General features: G+C 63.8%; 1 protein-coding gene across 2 annotated transcripts; it reads right to left on the reverse strand.

The window, feature by feature from the left end:
* Nucleotides 1–5,832: 5,832 nt before the first annotated feature.
* LOC115349357 (cysteine-rich protein 2) lies at nucleotides 5,833–21,347 on the reverse strand. Of its 2 annotated transcripts, none has more exons than XM_030033562.2 (8): nucleotides 21,173–21,347; nucleotides 10,948–11,042; nucleotides 8,936–8,993; nucleotides 8,310–8,450; nucleotides 8,066–8,134; nucleotides 7,531–7,625; nucleotides 7,192–7,249; nucleotides 5,833–7,028 (listed from the first exon to the last, which is right to left on the reverse strand). In XM_030033562.2, the coding sequence occupies exons 1-8, from the start codon at nucleotides 21,213–21,215 to the stop codon at nucleotides 6,961–6,963; spliced, it is 627 nt and encodes a 208-aa protein (XP_029889422.1). In that variant the 5' UTR covers nucleotides 21,216–21,347; the 3' UTR covers nucleotides 5,833–6,960. The 2 variants fall into 2 exon arrangements, with proteins under 2 accessions (XP_029889422.1, XP_029889423.1); XM_030033563.2 differs by lacking the exon at nucleotides 21,173–21,347 and adding an exon at nucleotides 15,640–15,667.
* Nucleotides 21,348–24,520: the final 3,173 nt, after the last annotated feature.

Consider the following 24,520-nt stretch of genomic DNA (forward strand, 5'->3'; position numbering starts at 1 on the left):
GTGGGCAGACGCTGCCTGCCCAAATATCCCCCTCGAGCAACTTGGCCCCTGGTGATTAATGACTGGAAAAGTCACCGGCATTTTAGCAGGCAGGGCGGGTAACATAAGCTGATTTGGGTTTGTTTTGCTAACACAGCAAGAAAAAAACAGCTATTTCCGTGTAGCAAACCAGCCCATCTGCCAGGGCAGCAGCTCCCGGCTCTCCTCCTGCCCCCCTGTCGCTGGAGTGGGGCAGGGGGTCCCACGCTTCTCACATCACAGCCCCCCCGCACGCTTGCCCAGCAGGGAGACGATGCACCCGCGAAGGCACGACCCGCAGGCTGGTGGCACCCAGGTCCAGCGTTTTCCCAGCACTCGCACAACCGCGAGTCCTGCAAAATCTCCCTCCCCGGCCATATTTCAGCCCACACTCGTGCAAGTCAAGGGCCCGCTCAGCCAAGATGATTTGTTGTAAAATATGCCCTACCCAGCTCAGCAAGGGACTCTAATTTGACAAGAAAATTATAGGGTGCCTCAAAAAAAGCCCAGCAGAGGCTGGGGGGGAGCTGCCAGACGCGTGATCCCATCAAAAGGCCCGCGAGATACCGGCGCCGCGGCGCTGCGAAGCGGCACGGGGTATCCCACGGCGGGGGGGGCCGGCGTGCCCCCCCCCCACCCACTCGCCTTCCATCATCTCCGGATTTGCACGCGGCTAATCCCATTACCGGCCGGCTGGGAAAACAACAGCACGAAGGCGGCTGTCAGGGCAAATTACACCCTAAGGAAAAACTCTGGGGTACGTCTTCATAAAGCTGACAGGCGGCCGACGGCTGGGGGTAATTGGGAACAGGACGGCAGCGGGAAAGGCAATGCGGGAGCGGGGGGCTTGGGGAAGGGGCTCGGCAAGGGCCACCCTGGGGGATGCTGGCAGGGGAGCCCAGCACACCCGCCAACACGCTGCCACTGGTGCTGTAAAACCCCGAATGGTTTGAGCCTGTGTAACATACTCCCTGCCATGCCAAAACCTGTGCTCGCTGCCCTCCTGGATGCGGTGCAGAGTCTGTCCCGCTGTGGGCATGGGCAATCACACGGCTGTTTCTAGCAGAAACTGTAAAAACATTTCCAGCCCGGTTAAGGCAGCCGGCTGCCTGCAGCAGTCACTTGTTAGGTCAGCTCTCAACCTCAAGAGCCAGGGCGTGAATTATTATCACGCGGTTAATGTTACACTGTGTGAGCAAAAACAAACACGGGAGCCCCGGAGCCAGCTCCCGGCCCAGCGAGGCACTGCTGTGCGGCACAGGGACTCGGTGGGGACGGGGTGAGCCCCGCTGCCGGGAAAGCGTGGGGCTGCCCATGCAGGGCCACGCCGGGGATGCATCTGGGATTTCCATCCATAGGACAGAAGAGCACAGTAGCCTTCACCCGCCTCTCCAACCCTTCCGAGTCCCAGCTACATGGAAAAATCTCCGATTTCATCCAGGCACCGCTCCCCCCGTCTCCCTGCATACGGTCTGGCCAAAGTCTGGGGTACCATCTGCTCTTTTCTGCAAGCTTTCCATTAGCGGCAGCCCAAGGAAACCTCCTGGCTAAATCCTGCCGGGGGAGGGTTTGGTGCATTTTCCTGGCACGGCCCCGGCTGTTTCTGTTGTGGCTATCGAATCCAGCCAGGATCGTCGCGGAAGCAACGCCCGCTGCTTTGGGAAGCTGCCCAGCATCCATGAGGCATCGCCTCTGCCTGCCGGGGAGATGCGCATCCGTACTGGGGACTGGTGGGGAGTGTGGGCACTGCTCAGGGGCTGCTCGCAGGGCACCAGCGCCGGGGGCCAGTTCCAGGGACTACCTCTCCAGCCCTGCCCTGGCACGGGGCACTCGCCCAGGGGCACTCTTTGCCCTGGGCTGGGTCCTGGCTGTTGACGCCACACCTTTTATTCCTGGTTAAAAATTCACCGGAGGCGAGGCGAAGGGGAAGGGGTGCAGAGCTGTTTGCTCTCTGTCAGCACGCTGCTCAGCGTGGTCAGGTCGTGGTGGCCGCGCAGGGAGGGGAGAAGGATATAGCTGCTCTGCTCTGCCTTACCCAAGCAAGACAGAGGGTCAGGACAGAGCGAGAGGAGAGCAAGAGGAAGATTTGCAGGTTTGCACACCCGTTAACAGCATGCACACCTCCGTCTCACCAGCACAGGGATTCTTCCCCCAGCAAGCAGCGGCAGGGCACTCCAGGAGCCCCCCAAGCCCCCAGGGTGGTCCCCCGGCTGCTCGCCCCACCTGGAAACCAACTGGTGATATGAAGGCCCCTGCAGAGCCCAGCCTACATCCTGGAGGAAAATTCCCTCGCAGATGCTCCCAGGCAGCAACAAGCCAGGGAATCGCTGTGGGATGGAGCCAGCACCTTCCTCGCCAGTGCCATGGCCGGAGCCTGCGCCAGCAGCTCCCTATGTGACAGCCCAGTGCACCGCACTGGCAGGGGGATTTACAGCCCAAATCCTCCTCTGCTTGGTTTCATGCCGTTCCTCCTCCTTCATCCCTGCCTGCTCTCCTATACCCTCTCCAGTATTTACACCCAGTACTTTAACCTCCCCCTGGGGCAGAGCCAAAGCCCAGCCAAGCCAGGGAGAGCCACACCACTGACTTCAGCGAGTATCGGAGCTGGTTCTTGGCCCTCGTGGAAGCAAGCTGTGCTTACTGGGTCGCTTTTAATATCCCATCTTAAATCACATCTTCCAGCACTTCATCCCTTTTGGCTCCTATTTATTGACTTCCCAGCAAATGCTTTAAATCTGTCCTGCTTCGTTGCCCAGCTGTGCTGCTCCAGCCCCCGGCACGCCAGAGCCCTGCTGCCAGCCACAGCCATACCGTCCTGCCACCTCCCTGCATTTCAGGAGCCCCTCCACACCACAATGGTTGCATCTCCCTTCCCTGCACCGACTAGCTCAGATGTTGTAGCACAGGGCTGCCCTCATCATTCCTACCACCGCCAAGTGCCCTCCTGGTTTTTACTTTGTGCAGCCTGCCGTGCCCTTCTGGGACCAGCCTTTGTACACTCACCAGTCCCTTTTCACCAGTCAAAACAGGTTGACCGCTAGTGCATCGTGGCAGCTGGTGGGATCCCTGCCCTGCGCCCAGCGAGAAGCTGCAAGGCACGGCTCCCTGCTGAGCTCCGCTGGCTCCCAGGAAAGCTGGGAGCCAGCAAGGGTAATTGCCCAGGACAAGTTCACAGGGCTTGGGGAATTTCCAAGCAAAGCTGCATCCACTTTGCTCTCTGTTTTCCTCCGTACCCTGGAGAGCATGTCTGTAATCACCAGAGCCCTCCGACTTTTTTATCCCACTAGCAAGTCCGAGCTGAAAAAAAATAAAATATTTGACATCCCCAAGGGGAAGGACGTTTTCCAGTTCTCAAGTAAAGGAGCATTTTCAGCTCACATAGGCCTCCTAAAAATAAATACAAAAATGCACCAAGGATTAGAGGCCGGAGCTGCCATCTCTGCTAGAGCAAAGTGCCACTCTGCTGTGTCAGTGCCCTGGTCCCCACACCGACCTGGCAGTGCAGGGACAGCCCCGACACCTCGGCACGCACACAGATAATCCCACGTGGGATCCCAAAGTCCCACTACATCCTTCAGCTTCCTGGTCTTAACACCCACCCTCTGAGTACCCGCTGTACCTGGGGGCCACCTTCTGCCACGAGGGGTGCCCAGCCCCCCCCCGCCACAGCAGGGTGGGGGGACAGTGAAGACATGTCACCCACTTGGAACCTGAGCAGCTGGGTTGTCCCCCTTGGGGTAGCAGGAGGCTGTGATGGATGCAGGCTTCCTGGCACCCCCTTGCGCAGCAGAGCTGAATTTTTTCTATTTTTAATTTCATTGCATTCTCCCAGTAAAATTCCCGAGGGGAAAAGAAAATGTAAGCAAAAAAAGAAAGGAGGGGGAAAAAAAAAAAGCCGGCCCCAAGCCAAAACAAAATCCTGCATTCGATGGCTGCTGCCTGGGAGCGGGCAGCAGCCAGGATGCTGTACCTGCCCCATATCCCTTCACACCCAGAACTAACCCAGGGACCGGCCATAGGGGCATCCCCTCTCATCCCTGCCACCCCAAACTGCCTCCCTCTCTGTCTCAAAACCACCAGCCCCAGCAGTCCTGCATCAGCTCCTTCCCATCCCACCCTGGCCACGCTCTTGGTCTCAGGTGATGCCCCCGGTGTGCCAGGCTCCCCCCTGCAGCAAGCATTCGGCCCAGAGACTGGGGAGGGAACCTGCTGCTTGGCCCCCCATTGAGGTGCCAGGGCCAGTGCTTACGGCAAGGATGGTGTTAGAGCTGCCGGGCCAGGCTGGGTGCACGGCCTGGGGCCAGGTAGGTGCTGGGGAGAGCGATACCCCCAGTAAGCTGCAGGCAGGGCAGTAAGGAGGAAAATCAGCCTGTGCAGTCCACTGGAGAAACTCCCTGCTAGGGGGCATTGCTACAGGCTAGCAAAAAGGCTAGCATATTAAGCTCTTTAATTAATGATGGTAAATAAGGGTTGCAACAAGAGCTGGATTCGTGCCAAGGGCTTTACCAGCAGCTGCACCAGGTCCTGGACAGGCGATGGGGACCCCCCGCCCCAGCACTGCTGCTGCTACATGGGGCAAACTTGGCAAAGTTTGGCTGCGAGGGCCCAGCTCTCTGCTGCGGGTCAGGGAAGAAGCTGGCAGAGGGACACTGCTCTGATTTACGCAGCAGCCTTGTCCCCTAAAGTATCAGAGGGGTCAAGTCTCTATAGAAACCCCACCAAAACACAAACACAGCCCATTCCCCGGCCGAGGAACTGCGCTACCGAGCCCTCTGTGCCTGGGAAAAGGCTGCGTGGCGCTGGGATTGCTGCCGGGAGAGGGAAAACCAGCAGCTCCCAAACCCGCTGCTCTGCCAGCTGCCCGAGCCTGGGGGATGCCACTGCGGCCGAACGCTGCCCGCAGGTGCGATGCACGGGCAGAGCCAGCGTTCCTGTTCTGCAGTGCCCACTCTATTTCCTAGTCGTGCCTGGGCGAGGAGCAAGGCTGGGGGCTGTGGCTGGTGCCCACCCTCCCCTCTCCTGCACAGGGATGGAGCAGCTCTAGGGCTGAGGCTGCTACAAGGATGCAAGACATTGCAGGGGGCACCAGGTCCCTGTTTTCCCCAGAAAATGAGGCCAGGGGGGTGCCTGCAGCCCTGGGGAGGGCACAGCCAGCCCAACAGGGCTCTTGCAAGAACCTGCCAGAGGGGACGAGCCAGAGCAGCAGTTCCCAGAGCCGGTGTTTGCCTTGGCAGCCCCAGCCTCCACGTCTTGCTTTCCAGACGCCAAGCTCCTAGGGGGAATAGCTGGATGTCTAAAACCAGGCCTGGCAGTGGGGCTGGTATCTGGCTGGGGACATGGCAGCTCCCAGGGGTTGGAGGTGGCCCATACCCCCGCACTGTATTCCTGCCCCGCTGCCGCCAGGCTGGGCTTTCCCACCGGCAGCCCAGCTCAGGTGCTGCGCCTGCTCAGCAAGCCCAGACTGGGGGGGGAACAGTGTCACCTGCTGCGTAACATCCCTCCATTAGTTCTCCACCCTGCAAAGCCAGGGAGGATCGGATCCCATCCCACCCCACCCCATCCCATCCCAGCCTCCTACAACCCTGTCCTGCTCACAGCCCGGGGAGCAGCCATGGCTTGTGCTGCACCAAAAGCAGCTCTGGCCTGGGCAGCTCAGGCTCGGCTGGGGCTAAGGCTGCTCTGTCTTGCCCCAGGAGCAGCCAGGTGGGGCAGGACAGTAGCGGCAGGGTCACCACGGTGTCCCAGGACTGGAGGGATGCTGCGTGGCACACACAGCTTTCCCCACCTCCCCCCAGAGCTGAGGCGCACAACGCATCTCTCAAAACCTTTATTGTCAGCAAATAACAAAAGTCAGCCCCGCAGCGGCCAAGGGAGCCCGGAGAGAGCAGGGTGCTGGCACCCCAGGGCTCGCCGCCCCGGCGGGTCCCCTGCACCAGCCCCCTCCCCGGCCCCCTGGGCAGCAGCAGGGCTGGGCGTGCATGGGGGGGACGGGTGAGACTGGGGGGCACGTGTCATTCTCCAAAGCGAGGGGCACATTTACAACTGCTTATAAATAAACAACAACAATGAGAAACCTCCGGCTCTGGGAAGCAGGCAGGCATCCCGCCGCCGAGCCGCCAGCCCAATGCGCTCTGCCCTCCGAAGGCAGGGAGCAGCCCACTCCCCCAGGGCTGCAGCCACCGGGTGCCCCCCCGCCAAGGCTGCAGGGGTGGCCACCAACCCAAACCAGCCAGCAGAGCAGGTCAGGCACCTGCGTGGGTGCACGTACTGGGATGCCCTGGGGGTGCAAGGATGGGGATGCAGGGAGGTGCCAGACCGTGCAACCCCAACGGTGGCTGGGGTTGGCCGCAGGTGCTGGGGAGAGCGAGAGCCAGGGCACGGAGCCCGGGAAGGGTCGGGAGAAGGGCAGCGCTGCCAGGTGGGCCAGTGTCCTCAGGGGACCCGCACGTCCCCAGCGGCTGGCAAGGAACCGGGCTGGGTGCCCTGACCACCAGCCCCCATTCCTAAGCGCCGCGGGACGCCTGCCCAGCTCCCTCACCCTCCGTGCGGGTGACAGCAGGGAGCACCCTTCCATGGTGGGACTCCTACCACCACCTTCCCCCCCCAACCCAACCCTGCTCTCAGCCCCTCGGGTGCCACCTGCTGTCCCCTGCACACGGTGACATCCCCACACCTGCCCCACTGCCTCCTGCGCTCGGGGGGGCTGGTGGGAGGTCAGAGCGCATTGGGAACCACCAGAGACACCTTCTACCTTTGCCTTTAAACACTGAAGCTTATATTAGAGACTATGATATATAACCCGGAGGGCAGGGCCGTCCTGCCCGGAGTAGAGACAGCAGAGAGAGCACAGCTCCGTGGCCAGCCTGGTGAGGGTCTGCTCCGGCTGCGAGCAGGAGGTTAGTACGGGGACACAGAGCGGGCGAGCGGGCAGGGGGACGCCGTCTAGGGCTGGTTCTTCGCCTCGGGGTCTTTGTCGTAGATGTAGCTTCCCACGGCTCCGGTGTTGACTCCTGCGTGGGGGGAGATGCAGGAGGGTGAGGACCCGGGCGGGAAGGTGGCACGCTCCGGGGAGATGTCCCCTGTGGGCGACGGCATGAGCATCGAGAGCAGCAGCCCAGGTGGGGTGCGTCCCCCCGGAGCGGCTCCCCACCCCACGCGCCCGCAGGCACTCACCCTTTGGCCCGAAGAGGATCCCGTAGCAGGGCTTGTGGCAGTACGGCTGTCCATCGTGCTGCGCAGGGCAGAGAGAGAAGCGTGTCGCTGGGGGCGAGGGGCCGGGGAAAGGCCAGTCCCCAGGACACATCCCCCTGACGGGGCACCTCTCCCGCTCTGCTCGTCCCCTGAAGACACCTGCACCCCAGCGCTCCCCCAGGGCTGCTCCTGCCAGCCCTGCCCTGCCCTCTTGCAAAAGCAGGGGCTGCCCAACCGGCGCGGCACAGCACAGCTCACCCACGGCACGCTGGCATCCCCCACGCGCGCTGCCTGGGGGTCTCGGGGCCGGGACGCCCTTACCTCAGCGTGGCCCCCCGGGGTCAGCGTCTTGCTGCAGCGCTCGCAGCGTAGGCAGGGACGGTGCCAGTCCTTCCCCAGCGAAGTCACCTTCTCGGCTAGAGCGGGGACAAGGAGAGAGGGTCACGCCAGCCGCCCCGCACGCATGCCGAGGGGGATCACACCCCGTGGGGACGTCAGCTCTGCGTACAAAATCCCAAGAGAACCCCGTGCACCCCAGCCTCCCGCGTCTCTCCCATCCCTCTGCTGCCCCACAGGTGACAGAGGTTGGCCGAGGACAGCTATTAAGCCCACGCCACCCACCTGGGAGGTGACAACACCAGACAAGATGCACATGAAGCCCTGCACCCGGGAGCTCCTCCAAGAGGACCCATCCCTGCAGGCTCCTTGGGCACATCCCTCCGTGCCCCCGACCCCATCTCTGAGCCAAAGCCCCCTCCCAGCCCCTCTGCGTGCCCCAGGGGTCCTGCGTGCGGCCCCAGCACTGTGGTGCCGTGCCACCCCGGGGCATGCACCCACTGCCCGCTCGCCACCTTACCAAAGTAGACTCTCTTGCCGCAGCGTGGGCACATGTTGGGCTCCCCGGTGAAGGTGGTGACGCTGGAGGCTGGAAGGAGAGAGGGCATGCGTGTGGGAAGCGGACGGACATCTCAGCCAGGACACATGGGTGCGGAGGACCCCCCACACATGCTGCACCCCACACCATCACCAAAGGTGGTGGCTCTGGACCGGCTGAACGCCACAACAGAGGGCCAGGCTACTCATCCCACCCTGCCCCTCACCTTTGCTGGGTCCCTTGGGAGGCGCAGCGTTCGCCTTCCTCTCCTCCACCTTCACCGGGTGCTCGATCGGTCCCGGAGCAGTCTGCCCCTCAATCTGCGGCTTGTCATAGATGTAGGACCCGGCGCCGCCAATGTTCACCCCTGCAGTGGGGCAGAGAGAGGCTGTGGTGGCCTGGGAGCACTCGGGGTCTCCATCCTCCCCCCAGCCCCTGTCCCACCTCCCCCAGCCCCGCTGAGCCACAGGGCCACTGCAGACACTGCTGCACCTTGGCCCCGGCTTGCTTTCTCCTGACCCAGGCTTTCTCCAACCACGTATGGGATAGGAGGACAACTCCACCTTCTGTTTGAATGGGAATTTGTCTTTTAAATATAAAAAAAAAAAAAAAAAAAAAAAAGGACAGCTGTCAGGACAGATCCCTCCCTCCCTCCAGCAGCTCTCCTTTGCCTCTGCACAAGGGGACAGCAGTGCTGGGACCGCAAAGTGCTGGCTTGAGGCTCAGCCCATGCTAGCCTGGCTCCTGGGGTGCTTTTGGGGCCACGGCTCCCCACCAGCGGGGATGGGGGGACCTGGCCCCTCCTGCAGCCCTGGGCACAGCCGCACAGGCACGGGAGGAGCACAGACGTACCTTTGGGGCCGAACAGCGTGGCGTAGCAGGGCTTGTGGCAGAAGGGTTTCCCATCATGCTGGGGAGAGAGGGGAGCGTTAGGATGCCGAGCGGCGACGTGCGTCCCTTGGGATCACTTCCATCCCCACCGACGTTCAGAGACCACCGCGGCCGTACCTACACCCCAAAACGCACCCACCGGACACCCTCAGCCTGCGGGTCTGCCAGCGACAGCCTAACCCGACCCAAGCACGCAAGGATTGCGCCTGCATGAAACGCTCCGGCTGCTCTCCACATGCCCTATCGCTGGAGCAACGGCACCCTGCGGCAGTTCAGCTGAGAGGCACCTCTGAGCCCCAGCCCGGCGGTGTGCCACCGGGACCCAGTAAGGCATCCCTTTGCCTCGTAAGCATCCTGCGTGCCATCAGGCCATCCTTAGGCACACAGACCACTGTGGCTTCCACCGAGCTTTGCCTCCCCCCTCGCCTTGGCCTGAGATCAGAGGCCCCGCGTGGTTGCTGGTCCCGGCCCAGCTGCTATCGGCTGGGGGCGATTATCGCAGGAAGGCACGAAGCGGGCGATAAGCCCCGGAACTCCCCGCGGTCATTTCTCATGGGCCAGCGGAAACCGAGTCCAAAAGAAAAGAAAGAACGTTTGTGGCTGGGGCAGGGGGCCAACGGAGCTGCCATGTACGCCGCCCCATGTAGAAAACCCACTGGGACCCCGTCCTCAGGCACGAGCCCACCCCATCGCCTGCTTGGCTCCATTCAGCATCTCAGCCCTGCTTCATGCCCCGTGCTCCTGCTCTCCATTCCCTCTGCTGCAAGGCAAGGATGCCTTGCCCAAAGCGGGCAGGGCGGTAGCCGAGCAGAAGCGATGTCCCTTCCCTCACTTCCCCGAGCGGTGCCATGCTGAAGGCGAGGGCTGGGAGCAGCCAGGGGCAAGGCTGGGGGAGCGAGCAGGCAGCTGGCTGGCAGCGAGCAGCTGCAAAATATCGCAAGGCATAAATATCGGCGTGCTCGCGGCATTACCATGCCGGAGGAGAGGGTAAACATTTAGCTGGTCTCCCCGCGACATCTTTCCAAGCCAGCCGGACACACTGGCTTGAAAGGAGGGAGAAAAAGCAGGGAAGGTCCGAATCCTGCTGTCGGCGCAGTCGGTGGGGGCTTGGCTGCCGTCCCCCACGGGAGCAGAATCTGGCCTTATATGGAGAAGCAGCAAATCCCCTGGACTTAACCCGGCCCGAAGCACAAATCCACCCGCACAGCCCCATCCTCCCCAGCAGGACCGGCCCCACTCCCCTTTGGGCTGGTGGCAACCAGCACGGCTGTCCCCGCCGCTGCCGCCCGCTCCCCAGCTGTGCCGCGTGCTAAAACCGTGCTAAAGAGCTGGTGACACTCTGGCATGACAGGCACTGCGCAAAACCCAGGGCACCGGGTGTCACGCCGGGGCATCGCACAACAAAAACACAGTTGCTCCCAGGCCCGAGCACCTGCCACCACCGGCACGGCACCCTCGCGCTCCCGAGCGCTCGGCAGCCGCGGTGGCATCGAGCTCCAGCGCAAGCCCCAGGGCACCAAAATCCCCAGTGCCGAGCTAGCATCGCCATGGCAACCCATCCATCCCCAATTTTTGGCGTTTTTCACCACACTCTGGTGCAGGCTTTAGGCACCCGCACACCTTCAAAGCCATTGCGATGCCCAGACAAGCCTGCCTGGTGCACAGAGCTGCTTCAAGTGCTTGCTGGGGCATGCCAAGCCCTGCCACAGGCAGCCTGGGAGCCCACATTGGGGTGGCACAGCTGAGGCACCACATGTGTACGAGAGCTCTTGAGCACCACAAGTTGCAGCAGCAGCGTTTGAAGCCACAGTGCGTGCTCCTGGGCTTGCGTGCCCACCCGTGTGGCACCAGGTACTTGCCCCAGCCTGATTCCTGGTACTCCCTGTCCCTGGGGTGCTGGAGAGCCCTGGAGAGACCACCAGGCCACCCCTGGAAGGGTGCTCCTCCAACCCCTCCGCCCCAGCGGCTCTTACCTCGGCGTGCCCGCCCGGGGTCAGGGTCTTGTTGCAGCGCTCACACTTCAGGCAGAACTTGTGCCAGTCTTTGCCCAGGGAGGACACCTTCTCGGCTGCAGGGAACATGAGAGAGGGGTGAGCGACTGCCCAGCACCTGCTAAAGCCCCTGGGGAAGCCAGGCTCCGGGCACAGCGGGGGGCTGCACTCGAGGGGGGCTGCTCATTGGCACGCTGTGCAAATCAACCACGCTGCAGGGACCACTCTGCTGCAGCCCACAGGGTCCTTGAGGCCATTCAGGCCATGGGCACGGGCCCCCCCCCAGCCTCTGACCCCGCCAGCACTGGCTCTGCCATCGCACAGGCACCCCTTCCCACGCGCCAGTCCAGCAAGGGTAGTATTTTCCTTTCTACTCCCTGCATCTATTTTTACCCGCCACGTTACCCAGAATGACCCTGCTCCCATTCAAATATTTGGTGTTACCATGCCCACCCCACCCGTTCAGTCATGCCTCCCCCACGCACACCCAGCTGCTCCGGCTCCCCGGGGAGCCTCGGCCGCAGTTCCAGCCCTTGGCCGGAGCTGCCCCGGTGCTGCTCCCAGGACACCCGGCCGCCTCCAGCCGGGAGGCCGGGACGGTAGACAGCCTCCAGTGTCACCAAGGATGGACGTTTGGCCCTGGAAAACACTTGTTTCTTGGGCGTGCGGCTGTTCTCCCCTCGCCCGCAGGCCGGGAGCAGGCGCGACGTGCAGACAGGTACGCGGGCACCATCCCTGTATTGCCCCGGAGTGCCACGAACCTGCGGAGCAACTCACTGCCGGCACCAAAAACAGTTTCAAAGCATCAGTGGGCAAATTCAGGGAAGGAAAATGCTTTGAGACCGGTTGCATGAATGCACCTCCTCCAACTGGCCCCGAGCTGTACGTCTCCAGGAGCACCCTGGGAGGTAGCACGGGCTGCCAGTCCTCATCCTGCATCCCCGGCCGCGCACCATCCCTCCACCCTCCCAGCTCCTGGGGGGCCAGGCGCTGCCCCGTGCCCCCCGCCGATTCCTGTTCGCCCTCCCTCTCCCCCGCACATGTGCAGAGACAGCTGGAACACAGCATGATCCTGTTAAAGCCACCGTAAAACTAAATCAAAAGAGCCAAATAAAATATTTAACAAGCAAATAAAAGCGCAACCGGAGCCCGGCCCTGCTCTACAAGAAGACCTCCTCCGCAACGGTGGGTTTCCCAGCCCTTTTTCCACTGAGGACCTCAGCAAATGTCACCTGTCTGCATCAGGTCAAGATGGGGGTCAAGAGCTCCCTGGGGGCAGGTCCTGGCTTCCAGAGCCAACCTCCTCCCAAGGCAAACAGCTGTGTCTGGGGCACACCGCAGGGCCAAGATAAGTCAAAATAACTGCCATCACCCCCCAAAAATCAGCTCTGGTGCAAAGCAGGGCAGCCAGGGGCAGAGGAGGACAGCACAAGGAGGCAGAGCCAGATCCATCGCAATGGGGTGCAGGGGAGAGCCCCAAGAGCATCCCCAAGCAAGGACGTAGAGGACAGGCTTGGGGGACCAGCATCAGCTGGAAGCAGCTCCGGACTGACCTCCCGGTGATGCCACGCACGAGTCCAGGCTGTTGGACCAAACCCCAGGTGGGAGCGGACGGCAGGGTGAAGGGATGCCCCGCTGCAGCCGGGGGTCTGTGCCTGCCTGCTCAGAGCTGCCAGGGCAAATCCCTGCTGGTCCCCAAGCCCGGGGGCTCAGGAGGGCTCGTGCTTCCCCAGCCCCTCGCAGCAGGCAACACACGGGGAATGAGCCAGGGCCAGACCCTGCCCTCCCATTCCTCTGCAGACCTCAGCTGCCCCTGGGGGCAGAGGACCAGCCCCAGGGCACACAGCCCCCAGCCCCACAAGCGCTCCCCAAAAGCGAAGGAGAGGGACATGGAGGTCCCGGCACGCTGCTGCCTTGGGGCTGTTGCAGGAACCCTGCATCCCCCCCAGCCCTCCCCAGCGGGAACGGGTGCCTCCCTGGGGCGACCAGAGAGGAAAAAATGGAGCGCGATGGGCTGAAAGCTGAGCCAGGGGCTCGGGGCCAAAGAGCCGCTCGGCTTTGTCACAGCGGACGCACAGCCAGGCCAGGCTGCTCTTCGGCTGCGTCACCCCCAGCTCTTCCCGCCGCCCCGGCCCAGCACTGTCGCGGCCCCAGGTACAAAGCAAGGAGGAAAATCCCGGCGGATGTTTTCCGGAGGCCATTGCAATTACAGCTGGCCACAGCCCACACCATCTCCTTCCTGTCCCCGCGAGATGAGATGCCGCCCCAATGTGTCCTCCCCCCATGATATTTCAGACAGCTGTAAATCCCTGCTGCTTCCTGACAAATGCACTCCCCCCGCCAAGGCATCCCCGAGCCATGCAGAGCAAGAGGGACCTCGCTGGCACCCGCAGCCCCTGGCAGGGGACGGCAGGAGGGACGAGGTGGCCCAGCGCACCGTCCTGCTCTCCGGGGCACGGGGACAGCCCGGGAACCGCAGGGGCTGCCCCTCGCTCGCGGGTGGAAATGTCACGCGGAGGTTGGTCAGACATCCTCTGGCTGCAAACAAGGGCTCCCGGGGGCCAAGACCGGGGCCGGCACAGCCGGGACGGCTTTCCAGGCAGCATTGTTCGCACCGAGCGGAGGAAGCAGCTTGGAGCCACCCCAGCCCATTTCCAGGGCAGCGGCGTCCCGCCTGTGGCCATGCTGCCCCATAAATCACTGAGCAGGGAAAGCACCAGCGCCCAGATTTCCTGTCACCCCGCCACACCAGCTCCACTGTTGCATCAGCTCCAGAGGAGAAGCCTCTGGCCACGTCCTCCCGCTGTGGCAGAGATCCCCGGGCAGCTGCTGGGGGACCCCCGCTCCACACCCCCGACTCCAGGGGGGCACCCCACCATCAGCACTGCAAGAGCAGCCTGGGGGCAAAGCAGCAGCCGGGATCCGTCCCGCTCCGCGCAGGGAGTGCAGGACGGCGCGGGGCTCCGGCGCGGGCTTCGCTCGGCCAGATGTCACACCGCACCCAGCCTCCACCACCGAACGCCATGCCCCGCCACGCTGGGAAGGGACGGGCCAGCGCCCACGCCTCAGCATCACAGCGAGCGCACGCACGTCCTGCCCCGCTTGCTGGATCCCACACCTACACACTCAGCCTGTGGCAAGATGCTCCCCTCAAACCCACCAAATTTAAACCAGCCGCGCAGCGCTCCCCGGGAAGGGCAGATTAAGGGCACTCGCCTGCAGGAATTTGGCCTCTGCCAAACGTGCGTGACTCGGGGTTTGCGTGCCCTGGGTTACCCGCCTCACCGTGGGTGGGCACCGGGTGCCCACCGACAATAAACCTCTCCCCTAGGGAAAACGCCCCCGCGGAGGAGAGGTGGAGGCACGGCTGGGTATGTGGCCAACTGCGGGGTGGATTTGCACCGTGCGCGGGGTGCAGCCCACGCTGACGAGGAGCAACAGCAGAACCAGAACCGGAGCTGGGGGGAAATCGGAGGCCAGGAGTGGGAAAGAGCCCCAGGGGGCTGCCAAGGCAGTCTGTTCCTCACAGCTCTGCCAAGGCAGTCTGCTCCCCACGGCTCTGCGGCAGCCCCACCCCAGAGACAACGCGGCTCATCCCTTAATTATCCGCCATGCCCAGGCAAGGCAGCTGGCGTGGGCCAGATGTGGATGCATCTTTTCAGGGTGGGAAGGGAGCATCCCTCCCCCCAGCCTCACCAAGCCGGCTCCGTGCCCTCGCACAGGTATTTCCACGGCCTGACGTCAGCGCTGCTTCCAGCCGGAGGCTTATTCAGCAAAACAACCGTAGCTGCAGCCGCGTCTCTGCAAAGGGCTGGGCCGTGCCCCATTCATCCCACCGCAGCCCTGGGAGGACGCGGGGAAGGGCTGACAAAGCCCAGTCCGGCGATAAAGATGCCAAATCTCCACAGTCACCCAGCGACAGGCATCCTTGGAGGAGAGGGATGCTGTCAGATCTACCGCAGATGCACTTCAAAGCAGTTGCAGGCACAAAGGAACGAATAAGAGACATGAGCCCAGGGAAAGGAGCCTGGTAAATGGCTGGAAACAAAGCCGAAAGCCCAGGCGGCCGGCTGCCTCGTCCTCTCCCCAGCCCCTTGCAGCGTGGCCAGGAGATGGAAGAGGCGGAGGGACGGCTTCAGGATTTCCTGCCATGCCGGGCCATGCCGTGCCGCCAGCCGTGGTGCCCCACCGGTCCCCCGGGAAGGGTCTGTGCTGCCTTCCCGCATCCCCCACCCCAACCCCTCCTGCCCTCCTCAGCCATGGCCAGGCAGCTCCTCTCCCCCGTCAGACAGCCGGTGCTGACGGTTACACCGCACTGTGATTTTGTGGCCAAGACGTATATATTTAGCTCCCCCGCAGCAAGGCGAGGCAACCCCTCTGGCCCCGAAGCCGCTCGCTTGCTGGGCTCCTTCCAAGTGTGCAACAAAGCCAGCTCAGGATGGGCTCGCCGGGGAGCACAGCGGGGAGGGGGGAACGAGGAATACCCCACGCGGGGGATCCTGCTTGCCAGGGCCTCGCTTCCAGCCGAGCAGAGGCGAGGTCCTCCCCAGGACCCGAGCTCCCGCGTAGCCCAGCCACTTGGGCACGAGCAAGGGTCGTTTGATTTCCATCTGCAGCCCTAATGCACGGCAAGGGTCCCGTCCACCCCGCCGCTCTCTGCTGACAAAACCTCACCTAGTGCAAGCATTTTCCTGGCCGTGAGCCTTCAACCTCCCGCTCTGGTTCACGGGGCCGGGACAGCCTCCAGCAAGCCCCTTTCTGTTTTCCATGGGGCTGCTGTACTTCATTAAGCAGTGTCCGCACAGGACGCATCCCTCCGGCTCTGAGGCCGGCCAGCTCGACCGTAGCTCTGCTGGGAGAGGATCAGCAGCGTTTCTGGCCAGGCATTGGCTTCAGCCAGGGCTGACCCCAAGCAACCAGCTGCTTTCTTGCTGCGGCGCAGACCCACACGCGAGGCGTTGCAGGCAGGACCCCCGGGCAGCGGCAGGAATCCAGCCAGCCTGCAGCCCTCCTCTCGCCCCGCCGCACGGCGAGGGGCAGAGCGGCCAGCGGAGAGCTGGGGCACGGGCAGGCACAGAAGCAAAACCCCTCCCTGGGTAGTTGCTGGTCTGGAGCACTGTGTTCCTCCTGCACGCTGAGATACCATCTTTGGCGGGCAGCGCCGGGAGGATGAGACAGTTTCCTGGCCCGTGTTGGCGAGAGCAGGACTCAGAGACATGCCGGAGCAGCCAAGCCTGTCTAAGTGCCCCTCCAGCCCCACGGCTCCTCACCTCCCCACCCTGCTGGCTCCCCGCAGCCGCAGGCACAACCAGCTCCAAGCAGGGTTTGGCCCAGGGCTGTGGGCAACGCAGTATGAACAGAGATGGCGATGGGAGAGGATGCTCGGGACCTCCCGGGGGCCGCAGCACCGGCACTCCCCGCCGGCAAGTGCACGGCAGGCTGGTGGGAGAGCTCTCCCCCACCCACGTGCCAGGACCCCACCATCACCTCCTTGGTTGCTTCAGGGCCTCGCTGGCAGGAGAGATGGGCACCATCACCCCACCACAGCCAAAAGTGGCACCACGGCACACGCTCCGGGCTCCGTATTTGATTGCAACACTGCAGCAACACATTTTCCACTGCCTCTTGCTTGGGCGTTCCTGCTCCACCTTTCCTTGCCTTTCCTTTCCAGTCCCATCACATCACCTCTCCCCATCCCTGTGCCTCTGCCAGGGACAGGGAAGGAGGACGGGAACACAAGGAGCTCTGCCCGAGACCTGCCTGGGACCTGAGACGTGAGTGCAGAGCTCTGCAAACCAGACACCAAACGGAGGCACCCGGGACCAGCCAGGCTTGCAGAGAGCTGCCTGCCAGCCCCAAGCCTCCGGCACCCGCGGCCCCGGGAGCAGCACCGCTCCCCGCAGGCTGGCAGCGCAGGGAGAGCAGGGCACCCGGGCCGGCCAGCACAAACCCCTGGCACAACCCCTGCGGGCACATCCACGTGGATCTCCGTATCCCACAGCAGCTGAGCCCCAGTTCCCTGCAAGGCAGGCAACTGCCCACGAACACGCACACGAGATGCCGGCACCTTACCGTGCAGGAGCCCCAGCAGCTCCAGCAAAGCATGCACTTCACAGTGAGTGAGAGCAAGGAGGCCGAGACCTCACACCGTCCCGTCCCGCCCTCCCACAGATAATTTTCTATAGCTCGCGCTATTTTCCCGAGGGAAAAGCTAATGCTAATCAGCCCGTCCTTCAGCTTCCCACAGAGGCATCTCCCCCCAGCAGGGCCCTGTTCAGGGAGCAGGGAACTGGTGCATCCTTAGTTACCATTCTGCAAGGTCCATGCACGCTCCTAGAGCAGCCGCCCTGAGACATCGGAGCAGGCAGTTACCCAAGGAGCCCAGCCAGCCTTCGTGCTGGCAAGGCAGGGGCCACACTGACGCCGACGTGCCGACTGCTACGCTTGAAGAGCCGCTTCCTTTGTTAGGGATGGCTGTAACTGAAATAAAGCCCTCCTGCCTCTCCTGCCCAGGCGCCGGTGGGCCACCGTCTCCCAACAGCCAGTGCCCGGAGCCAAGGACAGCGGTTATTTATTAATTGCAGAGCGGCTTCTGCAGCTTGAATTTCTGCAGAGCTGACCCACCGGTGTGGTGCTCTGCAGGGAGAGCACCCCACACCTCACTGCACCCCGTGTCTTGCTGCACCCCTCTTCTCCGGTACGCTTGGGACATCAGCGTGACAGCAGGGTCAGGCGTCTGCTGCAGGCCCCGCTGAGCACGCCAGGCTTGGACCCTCCTTGCTTCCCAGCTGGATGCGTCCATGGCCTTAGTCCCCCCCAGCACCCCACCGGCAAACCGTCCCCAGAGAGCAGCTTTGCTGCTCCGGCTGCAGACACGGCCGGGACAAGCCCCAGGGCTACTGGGTAATTCCCACATGCTTTTAGGATGCCCCTTCCCAAACAAACAGCGCAGCAGCCTCCCGCCAGCCCTCAGACACCCCAGCACATGCAGAGAGCTCCCCAAAAGCCGCCCACCGCCGGACCCCGCTGCACGTGTGCTTGCCGCATCCCTGTGGCTTTCGCCTGCGTCGCGCTTGGGATGGGAAAACAGGAAACCCCCCGCCGCCGCGATCCCCCGCAGTTCCCTGGGAAGAGAGGATGGGAGGCAGAAAGGCTTGGCCAGGGCTCCCGGTGACCCTGCAAAACTCATTTAAGGCTAGCCACGCAAAAGGGCGCTGGGGAAATGTGCGGCTGTTTGGCTTCAGGCGATTCGGGTCCCTCCGGCGCTTCCTGCCAGAAGAGATAACCCAAACCCAACCCCAACCCGACGCCACCTGCCAGCGTGGGATGGGAACCGGCCCCGGCAGCCACCGGCAGCGCTGCTCCTCCGGTTAAACATTCACCTCATCCCTCCAACCTCCCCAAAGCAGGAAAGTTAGCCCCAGCTGCTCCTGGAAACAATGTCACAGACCTCAGCCTGCCTTTAAAAAAAAAAACAGAAAAAAAGCCAGAAAACTATTTTTATATTTCCCTGTGCTTTTTAAAGGAAAAAAGCTCATTCTGTAGCTCAGGAAACGCCCACATCCTCCTGACTGCGCAGGGAGGAGCCCACTGGATTTTTCCAGGGAGCATGAAGCAACAGGCAGGCTGGAAATGAGTTTTCCATCGGTACCCATGATTGTTGGCGTTGGTCAGCCGCTCAGATACTGCGCGGGGCCGGGAACGGGACGCGGTGGCATTTCTCACACATGACCCACGGCTGCAATCCCAGGCATTCGAGAAGTTATAGTTGCCAGCGTTCATTCAGTACAGGCGAGGAGCGCTCCCAACAAGCGGGGCTTTATGAATCACCTCCCTGTTAAGCTTCGGGCCAGCCAAGGAATTCACAAGCGTTACCAAACCCCGGGCGCAGCGCTCCCATCGCCTTCCCGCCGAACCATGCGGTCCATCGGGAGGAAACCCCAGGAGCCGTGTCCCGGAAAGACGGCTCAGAGGTTGCATCCAGTTTCTATGCATTAAACAAACAGACCTGGGTTTATTCTGCTGGAGCCTGGGTGGTTCCTCAAGGAAAAGCTCAAGGCGTCAGCAAGGACACGCTCCAGCCTATCGCAGCTCCAAGCACAGGGAAGTTTTTGGCTCGCTCCCGTTTTGAATTACCCCCCGGTCTCTCTTAGGGGCAGCGGGGGCCGCGCAGCCCCTGCGGGGAGGTGTGTGATGGGGGCTGCCGGGCACCTGCCTACTCCCTGCCTGCAGGACAAGGCATCCCCCGGGGAGGCAGGAACGGGGAAGCCAAAGAGCAGCAGAGACCTGGACACGGACCACTACACCTACAGAAACCCACCCGGGGAGAGAGAGAGACGGCACGCAGCTGAAGGCATGGGGTACAGCACTGTTCCCCCCCCCCCAGACCACATCCCCAAGAGACCCACAAGTCCCCCAGCACATGGGGAGAGACAAAGAGCACGGGCGCTGCTGGGGGCTGGTGCTTCACCTCCTGGCACAGCCTGGCCTCCTCCAGCAGCGAGGCGGGGGTCCCTGAGCCCGGCCCCAGCCCCCCCCACGCAGGCCAGGCTCGTCCCCAGAGTGAGAGGAGCGACGCTGACCCCGGGCCAGTGCCCAGCTGGCTGGACAGACACGCTATTTTCTGCTTAAAAAGGAAAAGATTCACACAAGGAAAGACATCCAAGGGGCCGAGCCCTTCCCACCCCCACACAAATAGGTTTATTTAAGGGAGGAAGACAGCAAATTCCTATTTCTCTGTGTTTACTTGGAGATGGCTGGAAAGGAATGAAAGCACCATTGCCTCAAACGCTCAGGCACCATCATGACCCTTTGGTATTTCTCCACCAAACAAACATGCTGAAGCAGCAGGGGCTGGACCCCGGAGCACCGGAGGGAGACGGGCAGGGAGGGGTGCAGGCAGGCAGCACCGGGCCAGGCCAGCTGGACCCCGTGGCCAGCAGGTCCCAGGAGGCAGCTCGGGCTGGAGTGCTGGATCCGTCCCCAGAGCCGCCCTGAGCCTTCAGTGCAGCCCTGAGGATGCCCACCCCGGGGATGCCCACCCTGGGGATGCCCACCCCGGGGATGCCCTCCCCGGGGCCAGGGGGGTCAGGTCGCTCCCCGGGAGGCTCCTGGCTGGGCATCGCCGCGCGGGGGGAAGCGGGCTGGGACAGGCTCCTCGGGGAGCAGCGGTGAGGCACCAAGGCAGGGGATCTGCCCTCGCTCCCACCTCCGCCCTCGGCATTTTCTGCAACCCGGGCGGCGGCGCTCACCCCGGGATGCCCGACGGGAGACACCCCAGTCCCGGTTCCCAGAGATCCTGACCAGCCACAACCCCAAGCAGGGCCCTCGGAGACCTGCAGGGACTCGCTGCTGCCCAAACCCAGCCCAGGCACGCTGAGATGGACCTTTGAGCCCAGAACCTGCCTTTGAAAAAGTCCCGTAGAAACCCCAAGCCATTCATTAGCTCTCCCACCTGGGAAGGAGCCCGCAGAGGGCTGGGTGAGAGGCGAGATGGGGAGGGGTGAACAGCACACCTGGAGCAAGGTTTGCAGGGAATGGGAACACATTGGCCGGGAGAAGGTTTTGTTTGCACCTGCCACCGCCTGCTCCTCAGCACCAAGAGACCCTCCCTGCTCACGGGAGCCCCCTGCCCAGCACCCCGTCCATGTCAGATGGCCTGGGTTCCCCTATGACCCAAGCCAGCGGCTACACGGGAACGTGAACCCCCCCAGCACCAAAACAGGCTGCGGGCACACACCCCAACCGAGGCTCCTCTCCCCCTGCTTCACCTCCTCAGCCCAGGCAGCAGGGGAGGGTGCCCCGGCCCCCCCCGCGGGGCCAGCCAGCAGCATCCCCCAGCACAGCCCGGGGATGGGGGGCCGGGGGGGCAGTGCAGAGGCGCCGCGGCCGCTACGAGGGGGGCCCCGGGGGGAGAAGCAGCTGCTCTCGGGCAGGGCGCTGGGTGCTGGGTGCGCCCCGCTGGGGAGCCGCGGTCGAGCGGGGGGGGACCCGGGGATGCGCCGGGCTCGGGGACGGCGGAGCCGGGGACACACCCCGGCGCCGGCAAGGAGAAAAGGACCCGGGGATGCAGCGGGGTTTGGGGAAGGGGGAGGCAGGGATGAGCGCCGGCTCCGGGACGGAGAACCGGGGACAGAGCGGGGGTCCCGGGGATGCGCGCCCGGCTCGGGGAGGGGGATGCGGGGCCGGGCCCCGGGGATGCGCTCACCGAAGTACACGGTCTTCTCGCACTTGGGGCACTTGGATGCCATGGCGGGAGAGCGGAGCCGAGCCGTGCCGAGCCGCGCCGCGCCGTGCCGTGCGTCCCGCTCCGCCCGGCCCCCGCCCCCTGGCCCCGCCGCCGCCGCCCGGGGGGGGGCCGGGGCGGGGCTGCCCGCGGAGCGTCTGCCCGGCTCGGCTCGGCTCGGCTCGGCTCGGCTTCGGCACGGCCGGGCACCACCCGGCCCGGCTCAGCACGGCCCCGAGCACGGCAGGTGCACGGGCCCGGCCGGCAGAGCCCCCGCCCGGGTCAAACCTCCCCTGCCCTGTTCGCCATCTCCGAAAGCCCAAAGGATGCAAGTGCTCACGATTCCCCTTGCCTGGGGGGGGGGGGGAAATAACTACAAAGGTTGCAATTAAGCAATGTGACTCGTGGGGTTTTACGAGCTCTGTGCCCGGTCCCCGCCAGTGAGCGGCCAAGCAGGGGTGCCGCCTCGCCTGTCCCCGGGTGAGCCCTGCATCCCTGCCGGCTGGCACTGACCCGCGGGACCAGCAGATCCCATTGCCACGACCCCCAGCCCCAGGGCCCGTGCGAGAAATGGAGGAGCACAGGAACCAGCTTGCCCTCTCTTTTAGGGACAGCTAAGGGACAGTTAGCCCCCTCTTTTAGTGACAGGGCAGCGCCTGGGGGGATGCTTTCAAACTCCGTGTGCGCGCAGTTAGGCTGGTCAAAGACTAGTGTGGACTGTGCGGCTGCGGAGGGGTGTACGGCCGGTTGCTGTGGTCCTTCGGGGTGGCATACTGGTGTCTGAGGAAGCCCAACACCAACTGCACTGGCCAAGAGACCACCGGCTGCATCCTGACAGCAGCCGCCCTCAGAGCGGCCAGCCCCAGCGCCGGAGGGCTCACAGCCACGGCTGTGCAGGAGCTGGTTTGGTGGGACGGTGCCCAGGTGAGGCGGAGGGCACAGGGGCTGGCAGCACACGTTGGGGGGGGGGGCAGGCAGCAGCCCCCCACCCCGGGAAGCGCTGTGCCTGTGCTGGGTATTCTTAGACACATTTTTTCCGGATGGGGTAACCGAGAAACCCAGATTAAGTAGCCGGGACGACAAGGCCTGATACGGGAGACCTTGGCGGGGGGATGAGGGCGAGAGGCCCTGGGGGAGCAGAGATAGCGGTGACGGCAGGCGGGCAAGGGGAGGGAGGAAGGCACGTCTCCTGGCAGCCTTGCTTGGCACGGCATGGCACGCATGGCATGGCACGGCATGGCATCACGGGGCAGCGCTGCCCATCACAGGCACGCCATGGGCCCGGGGCGTGAGTTGAGGGTGCCGGCTCTGGGGCAGCCCCAGCAGAGGGGCTCGGGCATCTCCTGTCCCATCTGCAGGGTGAGCAGAAGCGCTCGCTGCCCCGCCACCCTCGGCCCTTCCCCGCCATAACCCTGCTCCGGCAGCGCAGGCTGCCTTGCCACAGCGCCCAGCAGCTCCCCGGTTCCCGGCGCCATTTTGCTCCGTTGCCATGGAAACGCCCATGTCAAAAATCCCTCCGGCTGCCGCCGCTGCAAAGGGATGCTCAGGGAGCCATGAAGCAATGCCGAGGCTTCGCCCACCCTAAAACGTGCCCCGTGGTGGGGTGCAGACCCCCCTGCACCAGGGGAAGCTCCTCTGTGCTTGGATGGCCGGATCCTGCACCACGGGGCTGCTGCGGGCAGCGGGTGCACGGAAGGGGGGCATTCAGGGGACGAGAGCGGGGCGGCAGGGCCCTCGGCTGGGGTGCTCCGGGGGTCGCACCCCTGCCCCGTCGCCCCACAGGCTCGGGCCGGGTGTCGGTAAACAGGAAATCTGCTGCTCCCGAAAGCGAAGCCGTTGCATTATTCATCAGCCGACAGCCTGGCTCTCCTCCGCCGCCATTGTCATCTAATTCCTCCTTTCTCCGCCGGCAGCTGGTGCGGCTGCCAAGCGCCCGCTCGGGCCCCCGGCGCAGAGACAGCCCTGGGAAGGGAACCCAGGGCTCCGGTATGGGACGGGGTGACCCCGGCCTGTGGGTGCACGGGGGCGGACGGGACGGGGATGGTGACAGCGGGTTTCTCCATCGGCCGCGCACCCCACCGGGTCGGAAGGACCCAGGCGTCCCCGTCACTCGGCGCCCAGCTGCTGTCACAACAATGTGGGCCTTTGTGGCCTGCGGTGTCCCCGCAGAGGGGCAGGTGGTGGCGGTGGCCGGGACGCCCCGGCCCTGCACGGCCCCAGGGAGGGGTGGCTGAGCCCCGCGGGCCCCACCATGGAGCCGGCGCGCCCGGGCCCCTGCAGGCAGCCACCCCCGGTGCTGGCGGCCGCCGGCGTAAGGCAGGAGCTGGGGATTTGGGAAGCTGTTGATTCCTGGGAGGCCAGCTGCCTCCGCCAGCACAGCCCCACGGGCGCTCGTGTGGGTGCCTCCGCAGTACCCGGTGTGTCTGCTGCCCTAAAGCACCCCTCGGCAGCGGGCAGGTGCCAGCACGGCACCAGCAGCATCGTCCCTCTCCCACGCTGCGAGGGACATCCCAAAAAGGGTCTGCTCTCTAAATCCTCCGGATTCATAGGAAATCTCAGCTTGTGTCCCAGCCCTGGGAAGCTGGGGAGGCAGGAGGAGGAAGAGGAGGAGGAGGAGGAAGGCTGCACCCACCTGACAGCACATGTGGGGCAGCCGCAGGTGAAACCCCGGGCTCGGCCTTGGTGCAGAACCAGCACCCAGCCGGGCTCTCGCCTGCCAAGGGCTTTTCACACATAGAGGCTGGAGGTAATTAAGACAAATCACCTAAAGGTGTGAATCCCTGCCTGCAAATGCGCTAAATCCCAAGCGGATATGCTCGTTCAGGAGCAAAGTGGCTTTAACCAGTCGTGTCTTAATCTGGCCCGGTTTAGGCTTGGCATGCTCCCGCGCCGAGGGCAGGCTGTCCCAGGACGATGGGGACAGCGGGATGGGTGACTCAGGTGGCACTGGCTGAGCGAGCGGGGATGGCTCAGCTTTTCCAGAGACAGCACGCCTGGCACAGCTTCTCTGGGGGGCACACCCCTGACCCTGCTGTGCCGTGTCCCCGGACAGCCGTATTAATACCCAGGCTGGGGACACATCTGCCACCACACCGAGGCCAGGAGGAGCAGGCTGGGAACCGGCCTAGGGTGCTGTCACTGGTGTCACCTTTGGAAAATGATGCATTTTACGTCAGAAATTTGGGGGGGTTCCATCCCTCCCTGAGGGCTGAACTGGGGTTTTCCTGGCAGCGGGTGCCAAAGCCACCTTTCAGCAGCCAGGGGAGAGGGCAGCAACGCACCCTGCAGCAATGCCTGGGGACATCCCCGCCGAGGGGACCGTCCCCCCCA

This window comes from Aquila chrysaetos, chromosome 12 (genome assembly GCF_900496995.4).
Source record: "Aquila chrysaetos chrysaetos chromosome 12, bAquChr1.4, whole genome shotgun sequence".
Lineage (NCBI taxonomy): Eukaryota > Metazoa > Chordata > Aves > Accipitriformes > Accipitridae > Aquila > Aquila chrysaetos.